We start from the raw sequence: 26112 nt of genomic DNA, 5'->3' as shown, positions 1-26112 counted from the left end.
CTTAATTGGCCAATCACGTCGGTTCTTTCCCCCTTAACAAAATCCTGCCCCTCCCCAACAAAAATACAGGATTGGCTACGCCTATGGGCCTTTGCGTCACTCGCGAAGAGGGTCTTCAAACAACGTAAGGAACCAGGGAGGTAGGCTAGTCTTCTATTTTGGTTATACATACATCTGTGGCCACCATCGGAGTCAGGCGTTGCCTTCCGCCCGTCAGTCCCAGCCGCTTGCCGAATCGTGGTGGGAACAAAGGCCGGCGAGTGCCCGCCCCCTCTCTTCTGATTGGCCGCGCGAGCTGGGCTGATTCGTGAAATAGAGACTTTGGGGCAAGAAGCTGCAACGGGCGCAGTTCAGCCTTTTGTTGCATCGGGAGGAGGTCGCTGCGCGCTTCTTTAACCATGACACAGGTAAGACCCCCCCGTCCCTAACGAAAGGGTGCTCTTCCCTTTGCAGGCGCGGCAAGTCTGCTTCTCTTTCGCTAGGCTTTTCTCAGTGTCGGTTTCGCTTTTCTCTGCAATAGTCGGCGGAAAGGTGTACGCGCCTCTGTTGAGGTCTTGTTCCTGCTTTCTTTCTAACTGGAATTGTGTCTTCCGCACTTCTCCCTCTGGCCGCTGCCTAATAAGTTTGTTTTATGTTGCTCCTGCAAGCACCCACACAAACCCCACCCCGCAATATAGGCGGCCCGGAATGAGGGGGCGGGGTGTCTCTTTCTTTCCTCGTCGGGGAGGAGAAGGAGAAATGAAGCGCCCTTGTTCTCCCATTGCAGAGCACGCGCTTGTGCCTTGGTAGGCAGTGCGAAGTTCTCCAGGGGCTTATTCCTCTGCAAAGTTGCGGCCAACTCTTAAAAGTAGGTCGCTGCTTCTGAAATAGCCAGTGATCATTATAAAACCACAAATGTGAAGCGTGTACTAGCCAGGTAAATTCTTAAAAATTCTTCCAAAGCTGTTACTTTGTATCTTCATTCATGGTGGTTGAAACTTTTCAGAAGCCAGACTTTCAAGATTTTGCACAGTGGGTCTGCAGTCCTTATGCATAATAGCTTGAAGCTGAGTTCTTGTTGTTTAGAATTGCTAATACTGTACAGACAGCCTTTTCTTCTCTCTCTCTCTCTCTCTCTCTCTCTCTCTCTCTCTCTCTCTCTCTCCCCCCCCCCCCCAAAAAAAAATAATAATCTGGAACAGGCACTTTTGCCTAACTGATCTAGTGGTTGAAGGATAGGCGATAAAACCTCAGTTTTTATGGTATGTGAGGCTCTTGTGTGAAAGGATTCCTTAGCATGCTGACTGTGGATGCAACAAGAGAATTTACAAAGTTGGGCCTGGGAAAAAGCATGCAAATGCAGCTGGAGATAATGGCCCCTTGTGGCTTCCGCTGCCAAGTGCATGAGCAGCTTGCTCAAGGTATCTGGCAGCACTTGGTGGCGTGTGCAATGTCTTGGTGAAAGTGGCTTGCAGGAACTTGAACTTGAAAAGAAATTGGGCAACATCGGAGGCAGCCCCTGTAAGTCGTGCTGGAACAGCTTTTCTGCCAAGTGTTAGTAAAGCAACTCATTTTGCAACCTTCCACCCTCAGGATAATTATCAAGCTTCAAATCTCCACACTGTTTGCCCAACTAAATTTCCACACCTTGAATCTTATGCATGCTTGTCTGGGAGTAAGTCCAACTAACCTGGTGGGACTTATTTCAAAGTAAACATGTAAAGGACTGTACCACAGTTCATGAAGCTCTAAAAAGTTTGGTGCTAAAATTTATTCTGATTTAGATGAATTACTATTGGCCTACATTAAGTGTATTGAACAGCAGTAAATCCCTTAATTTGAATCCTTATTTGAAATAGGCAGAGTTTGAAAAAGCTGCAGAAGAAGTCAAGAAGCTGAAGACCCAACCAACAGATCAAGAAATGCTGGATATCTACAGCCATTACAAGCAGGGCACAGTTGGAGATGTAAATACAGGTATGAGTTAACTTCACACCACATTCAAATCCATGCTTAGGGATTGCTCATTGAGCAATTCTTTCATCCTAATCTGTTGAGTTATTTCATTGAGAATTATAAACTACTATATACTGAAATGTAACGTATCTCACACCAGATAGGTAAAGATCCTATATGCTGTGAGTCCAAATGAGCACCGTAAGTTAAATCTGGGTATATTAACTGCATGTAACACTTGATAGTAAATGTGCTTCCTCAATACAGAGCTCCTTAAATGCCCGGGGCAGCCTTTCAACGAGATCAACTTGCCTTTCATTTCAGACTTGCTCGTTTTGCTTGAAAGCAACTTGCAATAGCAAGCAATTTACTTAGCTGCTTATAACCTCTTTCAAAATCTGCTTCATACCATAAATAGTTAAAAGCATCAGTTGCTACTGCTTGCATACATAGCATGGAGTCCTGCGATGTGCATAGATTTCATACAACAGCATATAAATAAGTGGATTAAAAAGTAATATTGCAGCAAACATAACCATAGTTTCAGGTACATCATTTCACATCGTCTCCCTATTGAGGTGACCATCACGGCTAACTTCTGCTACAGCAGCTCCTTTGAAATATGTAATAGCTCACATACTTCAATGAGTGTAGCCAGATTTAGCTGATTCTTATGAGACAGTAGAAACAAGTGGGATGTAACTTGCAATAGTGTCTGCAGAAATGTTCTACATTGCAGAGGCCTAGTCAGGACGAGTTGTCTGATCCTTGCAGAGATTCCATGTTCTAAGTGAAGCAATTTACCCAATCCAGTAGTTCAGGGCATTGCTTAACTTTTTGGTGTCCTAGTCTAACTGACTCTCAAGAGCTTTGGGCTAGGAGCACTTGCAGCTCTGAAAGATACTTGCTATGAAAGATAGCTTGCTCTGATTTGCACACAACTCAAAACAAAATGCCTTTTCTGTGAGGGTCCTTGGCATAGAACTCGTGAAACTGCTGCATGTGAGAATGGCAACTGTAAACTCTGTTCCAGTGGAACTTGCTATGAGTTTGAGTGACTGCCTTTAGAAGCTACAACCAGATCCTCTTTACCTCTCTCCACAACCCTTGCCCAGTATTGCAGTACAACAGTTAAGCAGGATATGAATGTGTCTGCTGCTTTGGATGTGTTGCCATGTTGGCACTCCAAGTATCCTTTGGACTAGTCAAATCAAATTTTATTAAACGGTCACAGACCAGATTAACTCGTACAGCTAGTCAGCGAAGCATAACACCGGAAAAACAAAGGACAATTTCAATACAGATTAGGCCATAACAGCAATTTAAAATTAGACAGCATAAATAAAATTAAGTATTTGCCTTCGCCTGCATATTAACATTGGAAAGCTCTTGTTTCCTACGCCTAATAGCGGCTACACAGAATTTGGACTAGTGTTCAGAAAGTGAATTCCAAAAGGATAGGTTGGGCCACTTTTAGTTGGAGCTGAGATAGCAGACTATTGCACAGCTAGACTAGGGTTCACATAACAGCCTAGTATTACGCTTGGGTTTCATCTTTCAAGAGGAAGGTGAAACTATCAGATTCACTAGTCGAGGACAGAAGCACCCATTTGGTATCTTACAACTAAAAGCACACCTGTAGAATCTGCACATTGCACTGGATAGCAGTGTTCGAGGCAGGGGGAGGTTTAATATTTAGATATCCTTTGCAGGAATATCAATAAGTAGCTGAAGTCAGGTTGGGGTGTGCTACAAGCAACTATTCGGAAGAGCCCTAAAAATGCTTGGGAAGTTAAAGGCCTTGTATATCTGCTTCCTTTAACTTTGGTTTTGTTTAAACATTGGTGTGAGAGCGTCATGCAAACACAACTTTTGTACTGATCATGAGAATGACTAGTTTCTCTTGGAGGCCATTCTTGTTGCCACAGCTGGTACCCTGATCTACCAACCTACTTGGTGGTTCAGCCTATTGGATAACTTCAAATGCAGGGAAGTTAGCTGAAAAGGGAGTCCAGTTTCAGTACGTAAAACTGGATGGAAAGTCTAGACATAATTCTTCTGTTTCTGTAGCTTGTGTGTGTTTTGGAGAATGGGGAGGGGAGAGAGGCTTGGTAGATGAATAAAGGATAGCATACTGGTTCTTGATAATGGGACCAACCAGAAGACTGACATGAGTACCCCTGTTTTATTTTGCAACAGTGTGGTTACTGATGGACATGCTGCAGGAGGGGGATCTGAAACTCTTGGCTAATTGCCTCCGCTTCCAGTGCCAGCAGTGCAAGGGTCAGGCAGTAGCTTAGCTTCCCTCTGGGATGACAGTGCCAACTAGAGCTAAAGGTCACCCAGTACCTTGCAAGCAGCTGGTTTTCATGAATAGCCCCATTGCCAATCCTGGTGTAAAAATGACAGTGCTGTGTTTGCATGCAATTCATTCTGAAATGCTAATCGTAGAACTTGAGCACAATACATTTGTTTATGTATGCCCCACCCCTCTCCAGCCACTCCTAAAGCACAGGCATGGAAAGTAGGTCAAAAGGCAATATTTGACCATCCTGGGCCTTCAGGCAAGTCCTTCTAAAAGAGCAGTCAAATACGGACAAACCTACTACACCAAATGCTGGTGTTCAGTAGATTGCCAAGGAAACCAAGGCTCCTCTGGTACGGTAGCCACTACACTAGGCCAAGGCACAAATGGTTAACTGTTACAAATGGTTAACTGGAAGCCAAATGAGAAGTTGCTGGCTCAGAGTTCATTCGATCCTTTGGAGGATGCTGTCTCTTTTCATACAGGGTGGCTGTATAAAGATTACTGGAAATATATGTGAACTTATTCAGATGCTTGAGGTTCACTATATAAATGCAAAATAACATGGTACGATTGAGATTGTGATTGGTTACCAAAAAAACAGAATCGCTTGGAGCCAAAAGGAAGAGGCCGTCTGTTCCAGGTGAAAATTTTTGCAATGGAATCTGCCCCTGTATCTCTGTGTACCATAGAGTAGCTAGTTGGGTAGATCAGAGAAGAGAGTGCCAGAATATTGTCTTCCTTATTGCTGAAAAGGATCCTCCTTGTAGATGGAAGTGGAACAACCAATATGGCAGTAGTGGTCCCAAAGTGAGCACCAAGGAACTACCAGAGCTTGCTCCTGAGATGTTCTGTGCATTTTCTGTCCCAGTGAATGGTTGTCTTAAGTGTCCTTGGATATATATAGAGAGAAATCTTATCTTTTCGTATCTTTTTTATTTCCAAATGGAATATTACAACACATATGGCATGCAATTTGCATGAAAATGTAGGGTGATTCTGTGCAGAGGGGTGCAAATTGAGCAAGTTGCCTACCATTAAAATTAGTTGTGAATTGATGAGTCACAGTTTTTGATAGGTGTAGCCAGTATGGGCATATTTGTCTTAAAATCTAGGCTGCCTAACTTGGCAACACAGGCTTCCTATCTTATGGAAGAACAAATATGCAGGCACTTCTGTTGATGTGCTAGTGAGTTGAGTTAGATGATCCAAAGGAAACTTGCTCATCTTGGTTTAGGGGGCTCCATTGTGGCCTTTAGGTTGGCCTTTAGGTTGCACATTAAACCATGTATGTGAAATCATTTTGAACAATGATTAGTAAATACCCTTCATCCAGGAACAAACATGTCATGTTGACTGAATAGTCCTTGGATTAAAGCCGTCCTTCAAAAGTTGAGAGGCAGCAACTTTGCTATCATTAGCAACTCTTCCATGGCTTTCAAGGAAGTACCTCTAGATTGGATATCAACTTTAGAAAAACAGTTAGAATCGGCACACAGCAAAATGTGATCTATCCTAATGGAAACTCAGAGTTAACAAACAACTTACTATACAATGAACAAAAACGGGCAGGAAGTAAATATTTGGCAGGCTTAAAGCTTTTTAACAAGCAGGGCTAAACTTCTGTTTCTAGGCTGAAAAAAACAAACAATAAGTAACAAAAGGATGCCAAAATATATACCCCAACCATGCTGTTGCCTCTTAAATCTAAATGGGAAACTTAAGATAAATAAGATTCTGACTGGTCAGGATTGTGATCATCTTTATTTTTAAGAAGTTTCACCTGCAAGTTCATGCAGTTTGCCTTTGTTCGTATACCCAAAGTGATCTCTTGTACTGTGGGGGGAAAGCAAGGCTGTTGGATTACTATGTTAAAATGTCACTGTTTCAGACCGTCCTGGGATGCTTGATTTCAAAGGGAAGGCCAAGTGGGACGCCTGGAATTCCTTGAAAGGTAAGCCTTAAGTGCAACAGCAAATACAACTCAATTGCTATCAAATCATTGGGATGGCTGACTCAACTTAATCTCACCCATAGATCAACATTACTTGCCTTAACTCTAGCAGTTCATTCCTTCAGTTTTATGGCCTTCCTTTAAGCCCTTAGTTTCAGTGTCACAAAAGCTGGCTGTACTGCAGCCATTTCATGTTTCCACGTGTGCACAGATGTGCTGGTGTCAATGGATGCAGTGGGGGGAGGGTATCTGTGTTGAAACTCCTGCTAGCAGGCTGTTTCAGCACCTTCAGAATTGCCAAGAGTCGTCTTTTATAGATTCCCAGCTCTGTACCTGAGAAGCTAGGAGGTTCCTTTGGCCAAAACGCATAACTTGTAAGGTGTACATGGGAGTCAAGGTTGTTTGTTGCTTTCCTTTCCCCACCTTGTCCATTTTAAGGGTTCATGATCTCCACCACTTAATCCGGTTTCAACATACAGCTGGGCCATCTTTTAGACTGAGTTGACTATTCGTGTTCACACGCCACTGAAGTAAAGGTTAACCTACCATACGGTTATGTAACAAATGGGCACAGAGGAGTCCTTGCTTAGGTGACTAGGGCGAGGGAGGCAGGCTGATACCATAGATCTAGCATGGCTTGAACACTACTTCATGTTTTATCTCTGCTCACATACACAATCCTTTTTCTCTTTCAGGAATGTCCAAAGAAGATGCAATGAAAGCATATATTAAAAAAGTGGAAGAGCTGAAGGAAAAATATGGAATGCAATAAACCCCTTTCCTGCATGCCTTAAAATGGAATCATGCCTTACTCTACTAACTTAAACTGTTTTACACAGTGTGGCAGTGCCAAGACTTGATGCCAGTTTCTAGAATTAATAGCTGTGCAAATTTACTTCTAATGGTTTGTATAATAAACACTATCAAATTCACTTGTTGGTAGTCTCGTGGATCTCGTATCAGGAGGAGTCCATTACTGTGCATGATACCTGCTCAGGTTGTATAGAGGACCACTAGTATAGAGGCTGGCCTCTGTCTGGCTCTCCAGCAAGGATGGCAGGATACTGTTGAAATATCTGAAGCCAGCCACAGACTGCTTTTAGCTGGAGTCCCGTGGCACTTCCTCTCTTTGTCCCTTGGCCAGTCATTAAGAGCTGCTCAGCTGCTTCCAGTGCTGGGGCAGACACTGCTTCACAGTTCCAAGTCTCTTGCCCATCTCATGTGTGAACAAACAGTGTGACACTCCACTGGTCAGAAAAGTGGCGAGTTCAATTCACGAAGGCTAAGGATCCTTGTTCTTGATGTAAGATTGGAAGTGCATTGCAAATATTGTTTTCTGTGCAGCTTCTAAAACTTGTAGGTGCCAAGCAGAATGATGCCGCACTTACTATAATTGAACAATGCAGCCAGTGTAAGGCACACCTTCAATAAAAAGGTAAAGGACCGCTGACAGTTAAGTCCAGTCGCAGACGACTCGGGGGTTGCGGCACTCATCTCGCTTTACAGGCTGAGGGAGCAGGCATTTGTCTGCAGACAGTTTTTCCGGGTCATGTGGCCAGCATGACTAAGCCGCTTCTGGCGCAACGGAACACCGAAACCAGAGCAGTGCATGGAAACGCTGTTTACCTTCCCGCCATAGTAGTACCTATTTATCTACTTGCACTTTTTGGTGTGCTTTCGAACATCTAGGTTGGCAGGAGCTGGGACTGAGCAACAGGAGCTCACCCCGTCACAGGAATTCGAACCACCGACCTTCTGATCAGCAAGCCCAAGACCGCATCCCTAAACCTTCAATAGCAGCTGTACAAATAATGTAGTATAAAGCACTGGAGGGAATTCAACAACACATGACTCACCTGCACGAGCATTTCAGCTTCCCCTATGCACTCTTCTGGGAGTTTTGTAGAATCACGGAATTGTAAGGGACGCTGATGACCATGTCGTCCAATTCCCTACAATGCAGAAATATGAAGCTGTCAAACCTGCAACCGTAGTGTTGTTAGCACCTCTCTCTAACTAGCTCGGCTATATCTATGCTCCCTCCACGCCTCCATAGCTGGTTTCAAGACAAGCAGAAGGAAAACCCATATTGTGAGAGCCCTTGTGCAGTCGTCCTGCTTATGAGATGCATTAGGCATATTCCCCTCAAGTTGTTTGGAAAATACTAGAAGTGATATCAAGCTGCTCCATACCTGGAGTTAGACCCACTGAAATAAATGGGCTGATTTTGTTAGATTGCATTGGCTTCAAGGGAGTCTGCTCTGAGCAGCACTTGACATTGGATGTTGCCCTATGATCTAGCTTCAAATAGCAAAGATGACCCTTCAGTACAGGATGGGGCAAGCCAGCTTAATCCCTTGGATGCAGGCATAGTCTTTGAAAACTGCCTATTCACAGGCGGTCTTAGACTGTGTGTCACCTTAAAGGCTTAGTATCTTCCACAGGTTTCATTCAAACAAGTGCCAGCACAAGGGACCTCAGGACAAGCAGTGAAATGGTGTGAAGGTGGTTTTTGGCAGAGCAGAGCCATGGCCCTGAGACATGGCAGCCTGTATTGTATTGGGAAGGCCAGATTTAGGTTTGATGAGGCCCTAAGCCAGGGGTCTGCAACCTTTAAGACAAAAAGAGCCACTTGGACCCGTTTCCGAAGGAAAAAAAACCTGGGAGCCGCAAAACTCGTAATTATAAAAATAACTTTTTTGTCACTTTTTTATTATTTCTTTGTTTGACCCCTCAGAATTACTCCTCCTCATAGAAATAAACGTTAAATTAACAAGTTACCTTTTGTGTGTGTGTGTGTGTGTGTGTTCTTCACGCCCCTTCAAAACAGTGACCAGTGTACATGCCCCCTTTCAATGCAGTGACCAGTGTACATGCCCCTTACAATGTAGAGGGCGGGCGGGAAGGTGACGTCGGGAGGGTGCGTGACTGACGCACGCACCGCCCCCATGCAACGTCACAGCCAGTACAGTGCCTGCCACAGTGGGGAGTGTCGGGGCGCACAATACGCCTCCTCCCCTTGCTAGTATCCGCCCCGGAGCCATGGCAAAGGCGTAAAAGAGCCACCTGCGGCTCCAGAGCCGCGGGTTGCAGACCCCTGCCCTAAGCTACTGAAGGTAATAGGGCCCTTTATATGTCCAGCTGCCCTTTGTCAACAACAAATTGTCGCTGTTTTTGGTGTTGAATGTATGCTATATGGTAATTTATGGGCCCAATATGTATCTAAAGCCATTTGCACATAACAGATAGGAGCCTACACAACACAAAACACTGTTGCTGTATGTAGGTTTTATTTTATTTGTTTTTTATCTTATATTTTGGAAATGTACATCCAGTTGTTTTTTTCCTTTAATTTTTTGGGGGGCCCTAAGCTATAGCTTCTTTAGCTTATACGTAAATCCGGCACAATAGGGAAGATTCCTAAATCCTACTATGGCCAACAATCTAGGTGATGCTTCTAGGACGATGAGGTGTTCCCCGCTGCAATTTTGAGAAGCAAATTGGGTCATAACTCAAAGATGAGCTGCAAAGCCTATCCTGGTCACCAGATGGAGCCAAATAACTCTTAATGTAGGCGATTTGGACGCCCTTGCCTACTCTTGGCAACTAAAGTTCTTAACTGCAACTACTGTTTTTTAAAGGGTATTCAAGCAGTATCTGTTACAATATTCAATTGGAAGGATTAAGTAGAATCTTTTCACTCCTAAAGCTAGTGTGTGCTGCTCAAAAACCTTGCTGGTTCAGCTCAGATTTGTTTTATCTGTTTGGAGGTAGCCAAAAGAACCTGAAGCTTAGTGGAATCAAGAGGGAAGAACTAAGGCTGGCAGGCTTCGTACAGGAGCAGGTAAGAAGGCCTAAGCTGGATCATATCAGAGTAGACTTGGAATTCCATGATGCCTGTTAACACTGAATGCTGACTCTCCTTGAATAGTTCCTGGGACCAAAAGAAGTTCCCAGGCCCTGCTCCTTAGAGCTCTGCAGGTAAAATGAGCAGAAGTGTGCCACTTGGACCAAGCCTTTCCAGTTAAAAGCTATAAAAAACAAATCCTGTGAGAAGGCTAAGCTACATACACAAATGAAGTCTGGCTATGTGTTGTTTTCCTCATGGATGTGTGTGTTATGTGAGTCAGAAGACAAGTACAGTCATACCTTGGTTCTCAAACGGAATGCTTCCAGAAGTCTGTTCGACTTCTGAAAATGTTCAAAAACCAAGGCGCGGCTTCCAATTGGCTGCAGGAGCTTCCTGCACTCAATTGGAAGCCGCGTCGGACATTAGACTTCCAAAACAAGTTCACAAAACTTCACTCACTTCTGGGTTTGTGGCGTTCAGGAGCCAAAACATTCGAGTCTTGAGGCGTTCAAGAACCAAGGTACGACTATACAGGGGTTGAGTCTTTTTTTCCTTCCTAAAAAATGCTGTTCTCCATCTTGGGAGTTTAAGATTTCTCCCATGGAAGAAAATACATAGCTCCCATATATTTTTCCTTTGGGAGATGGGATGGAAAATAGTAGTTGTGGGTAGGTGGGCTATTTTCAGCAAAATAAGACTGCTGGGAGGAAAGGGGAGAGGATCTTTTCCCTTATCACCTACTTTTCTGAGGCTGAGTGTTGCCTTGAGAGGGGAGTCACTAGCTAGATGTGACTCAAGGATTTGTTCCTAAACAAATAAAAACTTATCTCTTGAGTGTGTATAGGGGTCTATACCATGACACAACAACAGCCTCTTGCCAGACATTCAAAAACAAACCCTTGCACTATTTAGATCATTGCTATATATGTTTTGAAAATGGCCTTATTTGTGGATTTGAAGAGCTCCTGCTACAACTCTTGAAGGTTGATTAAGCTGCCACTTTGCCTGCTCAGCCTAGAAGAAAATCTGATAACTGGGCAGACTCTTGTTTTTATGGATGCATTGCAACAAAGGATGCCAATCTGAACTTTTTCTACGGTTTATTTCTGTTGATCACAGTATCACTGCAGTTGGCACTACTTCATATGAAAAGAGGCCCCCATTCTGACCCTGTTACTATTCCTTAACTTAAATGTGACCTAGAAAATGTAAGTAAATATCCTGACCTAATACGTAATGTAATGGTCAGCACACACAATCCTGTGTTACCAGAAAACGTTAATTGCCATTTCCTGTAAGAAATAATTGGGTTCAGCATAGGCAGTGCCATCTTTCTCCAAAGGTAAAGTAATGATTCAGGAAACAATACAATCAAGTCATGTCTCACTAGGGTCATGTCCTTCCAACTTCAGACTTGGTAAACAGACAGTAACTTGTAGGAATAAACAATAGTACAATGAATAAATGAAGTATAACAGTCAGGAAGATCCTGCCTCTCCCCAGTTATGTTGGTCCAAAATTATACTTAAACCCCATATTTAAGTTGGTTGGGATTCTGGGAAGTTCACAACATCAGGGACCCACTTTTCACACCACAATCTCAAGGATAAACTAACAGATCAAGAAACAGGTGAGAGACACTGTAGTTGTGCTGCTATAGAATATCAACAGAGGGAGCTTGGCACACAATGCACAGATCTTTAGTTCTGATTGCTTCAAGACAAATACGTGTGACCCCCCCTTTTTTTAGGGTGGATACTACAGCAAATCATATCCACTCCAGGCTTTTAGACAGATAAGGATCCTGGGGATCACTTCACCTTTATGATCAAGGTATGTACTATATGATTTGCTGCCTATTATTATTATTATTAATTTTATTATTATTAGTGCTTTATACTGGGGGCCGCAGGGGTACGCATACCCCTAAACATTTTGTGAATCTAAGTTTGGTCTCACTGAGTGGCAGTATTTCAATATGAGTAGGAAAATGAGAGTACCCCTAACCTTTTTTTTAGGAAAAAAGCACTGGTTGGTTGGTTGGTTGGTTGGTTATGTATGTATGTATGTATGTATGTATGTAAACAGGCTGCCTTAAGCAGCATCCGTATGCGCTCTCTACCTTTTTATTTCATGTAAGAAACCAACCTTTATTCCTCTGTTTTGTGGACTTCATTATTGGGCGTAAGGTTAAAGGTAGAAGCACTTATTCATAAATGGACACATACAAACTCCACCCAAAGGTCCCAAACGTTTTCAAAACTACGGAGAGATACGCATGGGTTCACCTGTACACCTTGTATCTGCAAGTGTCTCCGCTGTTGGGGAAAAATTGACTGCTGTGTAACGAATGACTTTCAGAGCTGCACACTGCATGACTTCTCTATAAGAGTTGAGAGCACACAATTCTAGAGCTCTCTCATAGTTGTACTGATGCCTTTAAAGCAAATTTGCCCTGGAATGTAGCTAAAACTGTTAAACACTCTTCTCTTCTCTTCTCTTCTCTTCTCTTTCTCCTTCAACCCCCTGTATCTTTTGAACTTCAGATTATCATATTGTTTCGCAATACATTGGCTGACTAGCTTTGTTTTGCACAGAACCCTTTCCACTGGACATCCTGTTTTTCATTACAAGGTCTGCATCGAAAAAGGCCAAACTGTCTTGCAGTGTTGAAGTGAGTCAACATGATGAGCCCTTCTTTCGGTCTCAGTCCTTGTAGTTGAGCAAGCTTTTCTATCATGCCTCTATTCTACACTGATATACCACTGATATAACATGAGCCTGTAACCTTGTATTTATCTCATTTGTGTGTGCTATGAAAGGGCGCATTCAAATATTTGTACAGTGGTGGTACCTCAAACGTCTCGGAAGTCGAACATTTCAGTTTTCGAACGCCGAAAGCCTGGAAGTAAATGCTTCAATTTTCAAACGCACCTTGGAAGTCGAATGGCTTCCTCAGGGTTTTTTTCTTTCTTTCTTTTCAATTTCCTCTATTGAATTTGCAGGCCGCCCTTTGAGCCTCGGTTTTCGAATGTTTGGGAAGTGAAAGGGTCTTCTGGAATAGATTACGTTTGACAACCGAGGTACCACTGTATTTTCTACAGCATCTGAAAGAAAGGATGGGGAACAATGATTTGGGATTATGGGAGTTGTAGTCCAACATCATCTGGTCCCATATTTCACACCTAAAGACCGCAAATATCATCTCAGCCCCAAATGTATTTTGGAGGCACTCTTTTCAAGCACCACTTTCTTTTCTCTCTGCCCCAGCATTAAAATAGAACTTTATAATACGGGCCTACCTTACAAGACTGTTGTAAAAATGATTGAGGTGACCATAAATCATGCTGAACACTTTGACTGTGCTAAGGTATGCTTAATCAAGATGAGGCAGCTGTTTTAAAGTGTTGTCTTACATCTCTCATTATGCAGAGTCAGACCACTGGACTATCTAGGCTTGTATTTTCTACTTGGGCGCACAGTGCCTCTCCACAAAGCCTTTCCCAGTACACCTACCTGAGATTCTTTTAACTAGAGATGCCAAAGATTGAAACATGGTCTCACCCTGAACTGTGAGCCTTCCACTTGGTTTGGAGTATTTCCTTGGTGGGGTTGCGAACTGCCCTAATCACACTCTTAAAACGCTAAATTGCTATGTTTTCAAGACAAAGCTTGGACTTTGACAGCAGACTCTGATAAAGTTGGATGTTTTTCCTTGTGATTCACATGCTGCAATCTTTTCAAAGCAGTAACGACTTTATCAAACATAATGAGAGAGTGCAAAAGTTCGCTGTTTTATTATTCTGGCTAGGAGCTTCCTTACTTTTATGTGGAGTAACTATAACACTATCAGATCTCAGGCATGTAAAATTGGAGACCTTTAGCCCGTTCCCTGACTTTATACAAGGCTGTATCCCCTAAGGTGTGCTGCAGAGGACTATATCTGCTCTATTTCACTCTACTAACTGCTGTTTCAGTTGATCCTGAAAACTAGCTGCTGCTCTCAGAAAAGAGACTTGACTCCTAATTTGTGACATAGTCCAAAGGGAGCATGAAACAAGAAAATAGCTGACCAGCGCTACAAGTACATGAAATCCCAATAAAGTGGCTTAGATTTCTTTCCATTTTGTTTTTTCTTCCACATAACCTGATTTAGGCAATGAAACAGTCACCAAGTACGAAACAATATTGGCTTTTGAATGCAGAAATATGGAATGATCAGGGAAAGCATGTGGATAACAGCTTGCAAGAAATAACATTTCACAGTGCTGGTGAAAATACTGCGTGGGCAATTATCAAACACAAGAAGATGGCTTTTTAAATGTTAAGAGCTATAGATTTCACAACAAGGAAGAAACTGAGGATATATACTTTACATGGATATGACAGCAGACAAATCGATAAGCCCACCCATCCTGCTCCAACAATCAATTTACTGCAAGGGTGAGCAGCAAGAAAGTAAGAAGGATCCCCTGTCCACCCTGCCTCCCTTATTTTGCTCAGCAATGCCTTGATAGCTGCAGGCGGTGAACATAATAAGGACTTGAGGGTACAAATATGTTAGAGCATCAGCCTTCAATCATCCTAGCATGCCAATGCCAGTTTAACTGCAAGCATGTGCAGTCTACCCCAGGCAAGAAGCTGGCACTGGATCCAGTTTTCACAGGCTGCTCAGAGCTGCCCAACTGGCATTTATCTTCTTGTGTTTTCCTTATGTTAAATGTTGTGCAATCATTGCTGGGAGATCCCTACTGTGAGTAAGAACTCCCAGAGAGAGTGCGTGGGGGGGGGAGTGTCTAGTGACACCTCTAAAACAAACAAAATGGAGGCAATATGCTTCTCTCAGTGGCAAAATACTTCTGAATACCAGTTGCTGGAAACCACAGGACAAGGGAATGTTATTGGGCTCATGTCCTACTTGCAGGCTTCCTATGGGCATCTGGTTAACCACTGTGAGAACAGGATGCTGGATTAGATGGGCCTCTGGCCTGATCCATCAGGGCTTTTCTTATGTCCTTAGGATTATTTCAGAAGCTTTTTTGTGACATGTTATCCCAAATTGACTGGTAGACTTTCAAAAGGTGACCTTAGAGGATAATGAAATGCAAAAATGCAACCTGTTGCTGTTGTCTGCCTCTCTCTGTCTCAGGAGACAGTGGAGAAGCGTGCCTTGGGGGTGAAGTCAAACTGTTGCAAGGTTGCAGTGCAGGCTGTAGAGACTAATACCTGTATGGAAGAGACATGTTTTGTTGCTGCTGAGGCAGATGAAAGTGTCTGGTTTTGCTTCTGCAGATGCACCATGGTGCTTCATTTCTCTGCGCTTCTCCCCATGGTCATTCCTCCTCTGGTCACAATTTGATCACAACGCCTAGATTCCCTCATACAAACCTGCTTGGGTTTTGAGACCTTTGGGGGAGGCCCTTCTCCCAATCTCCACCTGAGAGAATGTGGGAAAAGGCCTTCTTGGTGGTAGCAACTCTGGAACTCCCTCCCTGCCGAAGCTAGCCTGCAGCCTCTTTGTTGTCCTTCCATTCCTTGTTCCAACAGGCTTTTGCCAAGTGACTGCTTTTAATGAAAGGGCTGGTGCCCTGCTGCTTTTTATCACAATTGTTGGTATTTTTAAAACACGTGTTACAAAAACGCTTGGTTTTTCTACGTTTTTAGTGCCCCCCCCCCTTTGTAAACCACCTTGAATCCCGTCAGGGGCAAATAAGTTGTTACTGACAAATTGACAAACTGTATTCCAAGTCTTGTTTTGTTTGCGGTTATTGCCCTGCTGTGAAAAAAAAACACAATAAAATGCCTATTTCACAAAGAAAGGCAGCACAACTGAAGTCGCCCTGAAAGAGGCGGCTTGGAGCACTCCAGGTCACCTGCGCATGTAAGCGCGCAGAAAACAGCGGATCCCCCCGGAAAAGGCGATCCGTGGAGATCTGCGTGGATCCCTGCCACCCGCGGCGACCCAGGAGGGGACTTCTGCCGCGGCCCCGGCGAGGGCGGCGGTTGTGCCCCCGGCGGCCCTTCCCTGGCGCCGGGCTTGCCCGGAGCGCCCTCCGCCTCTCTCGGCCCTCCTCCCCCTGCTCCTCCTCCAGCCGCTCGCCGGCTCCAGCCGCTTTCGGCGGCCTCCTCCTCCTCCTCCTCCTTCCCTCCTCGGCTCGGCTGCTGACTCAGCCACAGGGAAAACTCAAAGGGCAGTTCGCCTGCCTGCCTGCCTGCCTCCCGCCGCTCTCGGCAGGACGCGCGGGCGAGAGCGGCCTTTGACGCGCCCCACTCCGCCGCCATGGGCCCCTGGCCGGGAGCGGGCGCGTGAAGCGGGCGCCCGGGAGACATTTCTCGCGCTCTCCTCCGCCGCGCAGCCGCCGACCTCAAAGTTGCTCCCCGGACTTCGCCGCCTCGCTCCGCGGGAAGGGGCGCAAGGCAGCATGACAGCCATCGCGGTGCAGGTAAAATCGGGAGCTCAGGAGGAGCCATTCTTCCTCTCTGGCGGGTGGGACAAATATATATATGTATCTTTTTGTTTGGGCTGGAGCTGCGTGTTTTGTTGGCATCGCTGTGTGCCGCCGCCGCCGCCGCCGCCGCCCTTTGTTCTGGCGTTGCAGCGCCTCTGCCCGCCTTTCCCCCTCGCCCTACAGGCAGAGCCGCTCATCGCAGCCCGCGCTTCAAACTAGCCGACTTTCTTTTGCCACCTGTTGCTCGATGCAAATTCCCCGCTTATTATCATCGCTTTGTCTTGAAGCAAGGCGGAAAAAGTTCTTTTATGTGCTATTGTGTCGATCCCCCTTGGCTGTGGCCAACTCTCTGTCTCTCCCTGTCGTTTCCTTTAGGAGAGCTTCCCGGATAGAAGATCTTCTGTCCTCCTGCAATCTCAAAATCTCTCTCTCCATCGCTCCCTCTTCCTGTAGGTGTGTGTGTGTGTTTCAGGTCCTCCAACATTTCTCCGATGAAAATAGGGACACCCTATTTCATCATAATAATAATTTCACTATTTATACACCGTCCATCTGACTGGTTTGCCCCGGCCACTCTGGGAGATTTCATACATACATACATACGTACACAGTGGCGTAGCATGGGTTGTCAGCACCCAGGGCAAGGCAAGTAATTTGTGCCCCCTAACCCGTGGATTTAAGCACTCGAGTGCGAGCGCACCCCCCCCCCCCAGATGTTGCGCCCGGTGCAGCCAGCCCCCCTGCACCCCCACGCTACACCACTGTACATACATACATACATATAACACTAAACTTTTTTTAAAAAAACTTCCCTATACAGGGCAGCCTTCGGTACCTTATCTCCTTGGCTGGGAAGGGATCACATAACTCCATACCCTCCAACATTTCTCCCATGAGGACATTCCAGGGACATTCCAGGATCAAATCAGAAACCAGGACAGTTTTTGTAAATCTGGGACTGTCTCTGGAAAATAGAGACACATGGAGGGTCTGGCATTTACATCTGACTTTGAATGTCTGGACTGCTTTTCTAGATTTACATTCACCATCCAATGAGGGAAATCTGATGAGAGACAGTAGTTAGAGCGTGGGGGTTAGGGTTCGAATCCTCCCCGCTCGACATAAAGCTCAATGGGTGTCCTTGGGCCAGTTGGTGCCTCACAGCCAAACCTACCTCACAGGGTTGTTGTCCCATTGAATATGCAAACTCTGTATGCTTTCTAGCTGCATACTTGGGGGGGGGGGACTTTAAAAAAACTTGTTTGCTTTCTGACATTTCTGCCCTGCCTTTCTTCCGCCATGAAACCCCTTTTAACATCATGTGTACAAAACGATTCTGCTCCAGAGGCAGAGCTATGGTCCGTTGGGGTTTCACTGTGTAAGCTTTTGTCAACTTAAGGACTCAAATAACATTCTGAACTTGCTCCATTTCCTCCCTTCTCTCCTGGAATGCAATGAGTTGTTTACAAAGATCAGTGGCTCTGTTCCTCCCCGGGACATTATTACTGATGTTTCAGCAAAACTGACTCTCGCTCAGTGGATCTTGTGAGGATATTTTGTGCAAGAGCCATATTTTAATATATAGAGATAGATAGATATATAATGAACCACAGGAGCTGCAATTAAGAAAAGAAGAGATATAGGATGTTACAAGGAGGATATGCTCACAGCGAATGTTTTTAGCTTGTGAACTAAGCTCCTGAGAAATGGGAGCAGGATGGCATTATAGAGAGTTGCTTTATACTGAGTCTGACCATTGGTCCTTCTAACTGAATCCTCTCTGCACTGGCAGCCGCTCTCCAGGATTTCAGACAGAGGTTTCTCCTTGCCCTGGAGATGCTGGGATTAGAACCCATGACCTTCTGTATGGAGAGTGGATGCTCCAACCACTGAGCTACAGCCTTTTCCTCAAATTCCCATTTCAGCAGTTTCCAGCAAAATCATATAAATCTATGCATGTGTACACACACACACACCCTTAAAATTATTAAATAATAAAATCAAGCATTTAAAAACACTTAACCTTTAAGCAACTCCTATCCAGCATTTATTATTCCTCTGCTGGATGTCTCATCTTCAACGCAAGCTCTGCTTGACTGAATTTCCCATCTTTCCCCCCCAAGTTGTCCTCTCCTGCTTCACACTTCTTATCCTTTGAAAACATCATTCATTGTGCTGATCAGAGAGGAAGTCCTGGTTTTCTCTTTGATACCTCTCTGCCTGGGATAGCTCACTCGGTAGAGTATGGGACCCTAAATCGCAGGGTTGTGGGTTCGAGCACCCACATTAGGCAAAAGATTCCTGCATTGCAGGAGGTTGGACTAGATTAACCTTGAGGTCCCTTCCAGCTGTACAATGCAATGATATTCCTTTGCTCCTTATGTTGTGCCCATATCCAAAGCAGCCTGGATAGCTCAGTTGGTTAGAGCATGGTGCTGATTATGCCAAGGTTGCAGGTTCAATCTCTGTATGGGACAGCTGTATATTCCTGCATTGCAGGGGGTTGGAATAGATGATCCTCAGGGTCCTTCCAACTCTACAGTTCTGTGAAATCATGTCACAACATTATAAAATGATGGCCCTGGAAAACCCATGAGACAGCTCCTCAGGCAATAAAGGTTATCTTGATGGAGACATCAAAATAGTCAGGGTCCTTTCCTCCAACACACAGGAAATCAGAACTCGTGGAGCTGCAATACTCATTACTAGAAAAGTGTGTATAGGGAGAAGTAGAACATTTTAATCTCTCACTTTTAAAACTCTGGAGGCGGCATCAATGACAGCCAACACTTCTGCACAGAACAAGCCATGGCAAGACAGATCAAAATGTTAAGCTGGGGAAGTTTCAATGCAGCTTTGGGCGGGCGGCCTGGGCAGGCAAGCTTGCAGTGGCAGCGAGGGAGGCAAGTTCGTAAAGTGGGGCAAGCCACATGCGCAATAGACTTGTTCCTACACACACAATTTTAAAAAAACGCTCCGATGGTGGGAGGATTTCCTGGTTCAGCCAAGAGCAGGTCTGTGCTGCTTTGTTGTTGTTGTGTAGTCGTTTAGTCGTGTCCGACTCTTTGTGACCCCATGGACCAGAGCACGCCAGGCACTCCTGTCTTCCACTGCCTCCCGCAGTTTGGTCAGACTCATGTTTGTAGCTTCGAGAACACTGTCCAACCATCTCATCCTCTGTCCTCCCCTTCTCCTTGTGCCCTCGATCTTTCCCAACATCAGGGTCTTTTCCAGGGAGTCTTCTCTTCTCATGAGGTGGCCAAAGTATTGGAGTCTCAGCTTCAGGATCTGTCCTTCCAGTGAGCACTCAGGGCTAATTTCCTTAAGAATGGATGCGTTTGATCTTCTTGCAGACCATGGGACTCTCAAGAGTCTCCTCCAGCACCATAATTCAAAAGCATCAATTATTCAGCAATCAGCCTTCTTTATGGTCCAGCTAGTGGGAAATAAAAACTCTGTTTGCTAGTATATGGTGCCTTGTTGCTTCTCTGAATAGTAGTCAGCCAGGGCATTGCCTACAAGACCAAAGAAAGATGCGACTAAGTGTAGCCTGCTTCACTTTTCTTTTTCTTATGAATGAAATATGGCAGATAATTTACTTTCTTTGCAGACTCTTTTCTTAACAGCATAAATGTAGCATCTCTCTCCCTCTCTCTCTCTCTCTCTCTCTCTCTCTCACACACACACACACACACACACACAATGTTATATTCAAAAGATTGGTTTGGTAAGACTTCCACTGCTTCTGTGGCATTTTAAATGTTTTATCACTGTCTTCCCTTTCTCACAGCACTCTCAAATCATTTGTATATTAAGGCTGCGTACACACCATAGATGTAAGGCACATTGCTTCCCCCAAAGAATCCTGGGAACCCCTCGCAGATCTAAAGTTCCCTGCACCATTAACAAACTACAATTCCCAAGATTCTTTGAGGGTAGCAGTGTGCTTTAAATGTATAGTGTGTACCCAACCAAGCTTGTCTGCACGGTGTATTTAACCGACTTCAACGACTCTTGCTGTTATTGAGCATCCTTTCTAACTGGTCACAACATCAATAGCAATATAATTGCTGGCTGCGATTTAAAAGCAATCTGTGTTGCTTTAATAGGAGGGGTATTTAACTTCTTTCTTTCTGGACCTTCTCTTTAAGGCCCAGTGGTTACTCACTCGTAGAAGACGGACAAGATCGTTTTTTGAGATGTTCATCAGGAGCCTGATTATCCTCTGCGTTGCGATAGCCATTGTCCTGTCCTCCATTGCTGTGTGCGACGGGCACTGGCTTTTTGCCAAGGGAAAGCTCTTTGGACTGTGGCACTTCTGCACAGTCGGGAACAATAGTGCCCTGAAATGTGCCACTGATCTCACGTTGGCCAACATTCGAGGGATCAACGCGGGAATGACTTTTGCAAGAAGTCTGGTGTCTTTTGCTGTTGTCGTCGCAATCTTTGGCCTGGAACTTCTCATGGTCTCCCAAGTCTGTGAAGACGTCAACTCCAGGAAGAAGTGGTCGATGGGATCGATCCTTGTTCTTCTCTCGTTCCTGCTCTCATTCACTGGAGTTTTGAGCTTCTTATTTCTTCTGAGGAACCACATCACTCTCACGGGTTTCACACTAACCTATTGGTGTGAATTCATTTCTGCCTTCCTTTTCTTCCTGAATGGAATCAGTGGACTTCATCTTAACAACATCACATTTCCGTGGAATAGAATGAGGAAAAATTAAAAGAATGGTGGATATTAGCTTCACCAGATACACAGAAAAGTAAACTGAGGCCTTTCAAAAGGAGACCAAGTTTTCTTAGTTTACATTAAGAGAAAACATATGAAATGGATGTCTCCAAGATCACTTGATAATGGATGCTGGATACTGGAAGTTGGCTACATTGACCTGCTTAGATTTTGAATGATGTAACTCTCCACAGAAATGGAAGTGCAAAAGACTGGTTTCCTTTGTTTAAAGCTCATTCATTTAAAGGTGGCCCAGTAAAAGCAAAACAAACTTGGTTTCCTGGTTTTAATGCTATTTAAGGCGCATCCTTACTGTAATCTATCTGGAGTGCTTAGATTTATTAATCAAAAGCCCCAATCAGGTCACAGTAAATTGTGATTTAATCTCATTAAAACCAATAGGTCAGATTGTCAGGACTAAGAAATCTCACTGGAGGTCATACTCAGTATCGAAGTGAGAAAAGATTATAAATGTGCTTTGTCCTTTTCAGAAAACTTAATGGTTTCATTTTTGCACATCAGCTGGGATCAAGATTAGGATCATTTGTACTATGCAAAATGTTGAGAATGCTAACTAGGGTCTCACCTCCAAATTCAAATAATTTGCATTTTAGCATAACCTATTCAAAAAACATTATATGGGCTTTGGTCCTTGTTGTTTCTGCCATGAGAGTATATCTAATTTATATACAATGCCAATGTTTCAACAAACCAGCCGTGCACTATGGAGATTATTGCTCTCATCTGAACTGTACCTCCCATGAAGCTTTTTATGGTGACAATTTGGTTTCACGAGATACAGGGCTTGTCTTACATCTCACCACATTCTGGTGTCTCTCTTAACCATTTTCCAAGTGGGAAAGGAAGAGATCTCAGGCCAGAGTGCAAGAGATGGCTGGGCTGCCCTGGAATGGATTTCAATGGCTTTCCAGATGTGGTTGGACTCCATTTCCCATCAGCTGCTGCTGCCAGCATGGCCTGTGGTCAGGAATGATGGGAGTTGTAGTCCAACAATACATGGAGGGCCACAGGTTCCAAGCACTGCCCAGCCGCATCTCCTACCTGGAAGCAGGATGGTTTGAAGGGGAACCACAGGAAGGCGCATTGATGGAGACGGACACAGACAACCAGACTTTGGTCATCATGACAAAGCTGCTTGCCTGATTTGAACCACAACAAGGAGCCTAATGACAGTAGGTATACTCTTAACAACACCGGCCAAATGATAAAATAACACCTGCAGTATTCATTTGGTTCAGTATAAGTGATTTTAAAAGAAACTTCCTTAAGATGTCCACCTTTAATTTTGTAACATTCAGGCACCCCTGTTGCTGGAGAGCAACACAGAGAATCAAAATGCTTAATATATGGGTTGCAGTCATCTCTTACATGGCTGGAACTTATGCTATATAATTTAATATTATGTCTGATTGTTATTTCTTTCATTCATGAATAGCAAGCATGGACCCCAGTCATTTCTATCTTAGAGTAAGCATCTTTACGAATAAGTATTATTCTCCCTCTCCCTTTTTCTTCACATGATTCCACAATCTCATTATGTGGCCAGATGGGTTAGAATGATTTCAATTATAGAAGATCCACAAGCCTCATTGTGTTGGAGCCGAAGAGGTGAATTGGGCAGCTTAGCAGCAACAAAGGCACTTTGCTGCAGAGAGGCAGAGCTATCTGCCCAATATATTGTTAAAGAGGTCTTTGCTACTCAGAGTTAATGAGGAAAAAACAAGGCAAACTCTTCCCTATGGGCTAGAGATGATCTTTCAAAACGCCATCACTCTATGCAGTCCTCAGAGAACAGGATGTAGATCAGGGAATGCTGTGCTAGCATTGCCAATTTCACTTCCCCCTTCTCAAAATCACAGGAAGCAAAGTTCCTGCTCTCTCTTTCTCTGAAGGCAGTCATCCAAGCTGGGAGTGTTGTTCAAATTCTCATTTTTTAAAAAAAATTATGCTTTGATAAAAATGCTTGGAAATTTTTTTGTTTGGGTTTCAGGAGTGACCTAGTGTATATCTGCTGGCAGGATTGTTTTGAAAATACATCCAGGGACACACGTAACTACCTATGTAGTTCTGTATGGATTGACAATTGTTTCTTGGTGAAACAACAGCCGTAATACCCTCAAGAACCACCATTTACCCAGTGCAACCATTTCATGACTAGTGGAGAGAGAAGTATCCTCACGATGGCTTAAAAGGGGTTGGTCAAGGTGGCTTTTATGTGAAGCTGTTCAACACACCCGACCCCCAAATAGTTGCCAAAATGGTGAGCGGTTGGCACACATTTGTTCATGATTATGTTGCAGAAGTGTTGACCAACTGTCCACAAATGGTTCAGGCGTTCTAGGTGAGTTGTCAAATGGTAGAAAGGGCTAATGAACACAAACCCTTATCAGAAACATGTGACGTGTGGACAGGCCCTCAGACTGTGCTGTTCTCCATTTAAGCACAATCCTTTTAAAATAATGGACATCTAGCAACTGGAAAGAGGCAATATTGTGCCATGGATTTCATTCAAGGGCAATCCCAAATGTTTGTTTAGGAAACATGATGTCTTTTTGGAAGAACGGTCTAGTGAATGAAGGAATTGTGGCAAGGCTTTGTTCCCCATGGGCCTCCCCAGATAATCATCTTGTAGCACAACAACTGTGCAGTTGTGACTAATCTGCTGTGTAAGAGCCACAGAAGTGATAGCTTCCCTTAAATAAGTACACATGCTTGGGGGATTTTGCATTCCCTCCCCCTATCACTGACTGCTTCTTAAGAGTTTCAGCTCCATTTTTTAAAAAAGCTCAACACTCCAACACTCCCTGAAGTACACACCATTCAGACTTTTCTTAAATTGGCACATTATGATAAGGCATCCCACATGCATTAGGCGGGCCTGGGTATCACACCATTTCCACTGAACTGAAGCTTTCAAGACTATCCCATGGAGGTTAAAACGCATTAGAGACCCATTTTGAGCTGACAATCTGAAGGAGCCCTCCACGCCATTCTATAGCTGGTTCTTCATATGGGCGTGTGATTCCATTCCTATTAAAGGCCATTTTGTCAGTAAAGACTGGAGAGTGTGATAGCAAAGGGGCGTGTTTGTATGTGGTCTTTGTCTCAAATAAGTGTTGTTTTTTATTATGAAACCTGCAGCTTTTCTAAACTGTTTTCTTAAAAAAAAAAATGGTAAGAGAATATAGGAAGAAATCTCAGATCTGAATGTCAAATGTTCAATAAACTACTTTGGGAATTGCTAGTTCTAGTCCTCTGTTGCAATTTGGGGGCAGGTAGCCATTAAACAAGAGCATGGAAACGGATGCCGAAGAGGCCATTGCTCAATGGGAGAGACGTGCTTTGCACCCAGACAGACCCGAGTTCAACCCCCAACATCTCCAGGTAGAACTAGCAAAGATCCATCTCTGAGACACTGGAGACGGCTGCCAATCAGTGTAAATTATACTGAATCGGACTGTTTCCTAGCCTTCCTCCAAAATCAAAAAATGGAAGACTGTTGGAACACACTGCATGGCACAGTCTCACAGCCACACATTTCTCTAGAGCAGAGTGATACAGTGTGTGGAAGGCTTAGCAGAAGAGACCAAATTATATTTGAAAATATTCAATTTTGATCAAAGATACACGTGCAACTGGTACTGTGCCATAGTCACATGGTGGGAAAGGATGCACATTCACATCCAGGGCTGAATAATAGCAAGGAATTGCTATCTTCATCTTTCTTTGCTTGGGAGGTTCACGAGGGCATCCCGTTGGCCACTGCCACAGACTAGAAAAGTCTGGCACTCCACAGGCAATTCTTAGGCTCTTAATTAGTACTTTGGCTCAAGGCGGCAGCATCAGTAGCTTGCAACAGTTCAGACTTGGAAGGGCGTTACTGTAAATGGGTCATTGATATGCCACAAACGGGTTGTTGGCAGTACAGGTGGGATGTTTTGTTTTGTTAATTACTGGATTTCCTAGTATACAGGGATAGCATCCAGCTTACTTGGTTCTTCCCTGAACCCAACGGCAGATTGCTTTTCTCTCAGATCCCCAACTCATATGCATGTGTAGTGCGATGCCAAAATGATATAGGCATGTTGAACAGAAAAGCAAGTCCCTTTCAACCTGGCAGAAATGCACACAGGACTTCAACAGCCAATTTCACAAAGTTTATTATGAGTTAGAAAGAAGCTAAGATGACAACCGGAGGAAGCAGAAGAAAGAGGGCAATTCAGTTTAAGCCTACCTGCCTATGTATAATGTTGTTTTCGCCTAATATTTAGCTTTGGATTCATCACAACTATTTGTTCAATAAGTGATAGTCCAGAACAATCACACCAGACAAACTAGATGGTTCAAACTATAACACAGAGTAGATGTTATTATCTCTTCAGCAGGAATGGGCTACTTGCTCCACATTGCAGCCTTCTGGGAGACCTGTAAGCTATTGGACCACAACTAAGGAGTGCATATTTATTTATGCATCATTAACACAATGCAATGCAAAAATAAAAAAGAGAGCATGGTAGAGGCTTGGTCCCAGCTGACGTATATTATGCTTCAATTTGTTCAAGGTCTCATGTGAGAAACAGTAGCTCTGAAAAGATGGATGACAACGTTCAATTAAGAGAAATGCTAATTCAGACTTTTTTGGTAACTTCCCCTGTGGCATTTTACTTTCAGGATTTATTTTAACCCTAGCATGTTGGAAAAGTGTGACAACTCCCCTTATCCTTAGTTTGAGACTTCTACAAATATTTCTTATTTGGAGATAATAAGTCCTTTGCTTTAATTCTGGGTTTTGGTTCAGACAAGTGGTCATACAAACTGCCACAGTCGGTACAGAGCCCGCTTTGGCAGATGCATGAAGTGGGCACCAAA

General features: G+C 44.1%; 2 protein-coding genes across 2 annotated transcripts; both read left to right on the top strand.

Moving 5' to 3' along the window:
• The first annotated feature begins 277 nt into the window (after positions 1-277).
• Positions 278-7126, top strand: DBI (diazepam binding inhibitor, acyl-CoA binding protein). The gene is made up of 4 exons (XM_081922179.1): positions 278-407; positions 1839-1956; positions 6132-6194; positions 6890-7126. Exons 1-4 carry the CDS (start codon positions 399-401, stop codon positions 6964-6966), a joined length of 267 nt encoding a protein of 88 aa, XP_081778305.1. The 5' UTR covers positions 278-398; the 3' UTR covers positions 6967-7126.
• Positions 7127-15940: 8814 nt separating this feature from the next.
• TMEM37 (transmembrane protein 37) lies at positions 15941-24487 on the top strand. The gene is made up of 2 exons (XM_081883555.1): positions 15941-16487; positions 20645-24487. Exons 1-2 carry the CDS (start codon positions 16467-16469, stop codon positions 21215-21217), a joined length of 594 nt encoding a protein of 197 aa, XP_081739681.1. The 5' UTR covers positions 15941-16466; the 3' UTR covers positions 21218-24487.
• The last annotated feature ends 1625 nt before the right edge of the window (positions 24488-26112 follow it).

This window comes from Podarcis melisellensis, assembly GCF_964234715.1.
Source record: "Podarcis melisellensis genome assembly, chromosome: 1".
In the NCBI taxonomy this organism is placed as follows: domain Eukaryota; kingdom Metazoa; phylum Chordata; class Lepidosauria; order Squamata; family Lacertidae; genus Podarcis; species Podarcis melisellensis.
The sequence above is the reverse complement of the archived record's forward strand: the minus strand, read 5'-3'. Positions and strand labels throughout refer to the sequence as shown.

What these genes read in the sequence shown, in the direction of transcription:
- DBI (XM_081922179.1), top strand. An exon ending in AGTTGGAGATGTAAATACAG is followed by an intron (nt 1,957 to 6,131) that starts GTATGAGTTAAC and finishes TCACTGTTTCAG; the next exon opens with ACCGTCCTGGGATGCTTGAT. An exon ending in CGCCTGGAATTCCTTGAAAG is followed by an intron (nt 6,195 to 6,889) that starts GTAAGCCTTAAG and finishes TTTCTCTTTCAG; the next exon opens with GAATGTCCAAAGAAGATGCA.
- TMEM37 (XM_081883555.1), top strand. Translation starts at nt 16,467, where the DNA reads ATGACAGCCATCGCGGTGCAG. An exon ending in TGACAGCCATCGCGGTGCAG is followed by an intron (nt 16,488 to 20,644) that starts GTAAAATCGGGA and finishes CTTCTCTTTAAG; the next exon opens with GCCCAGTGGTTACTCACTCG.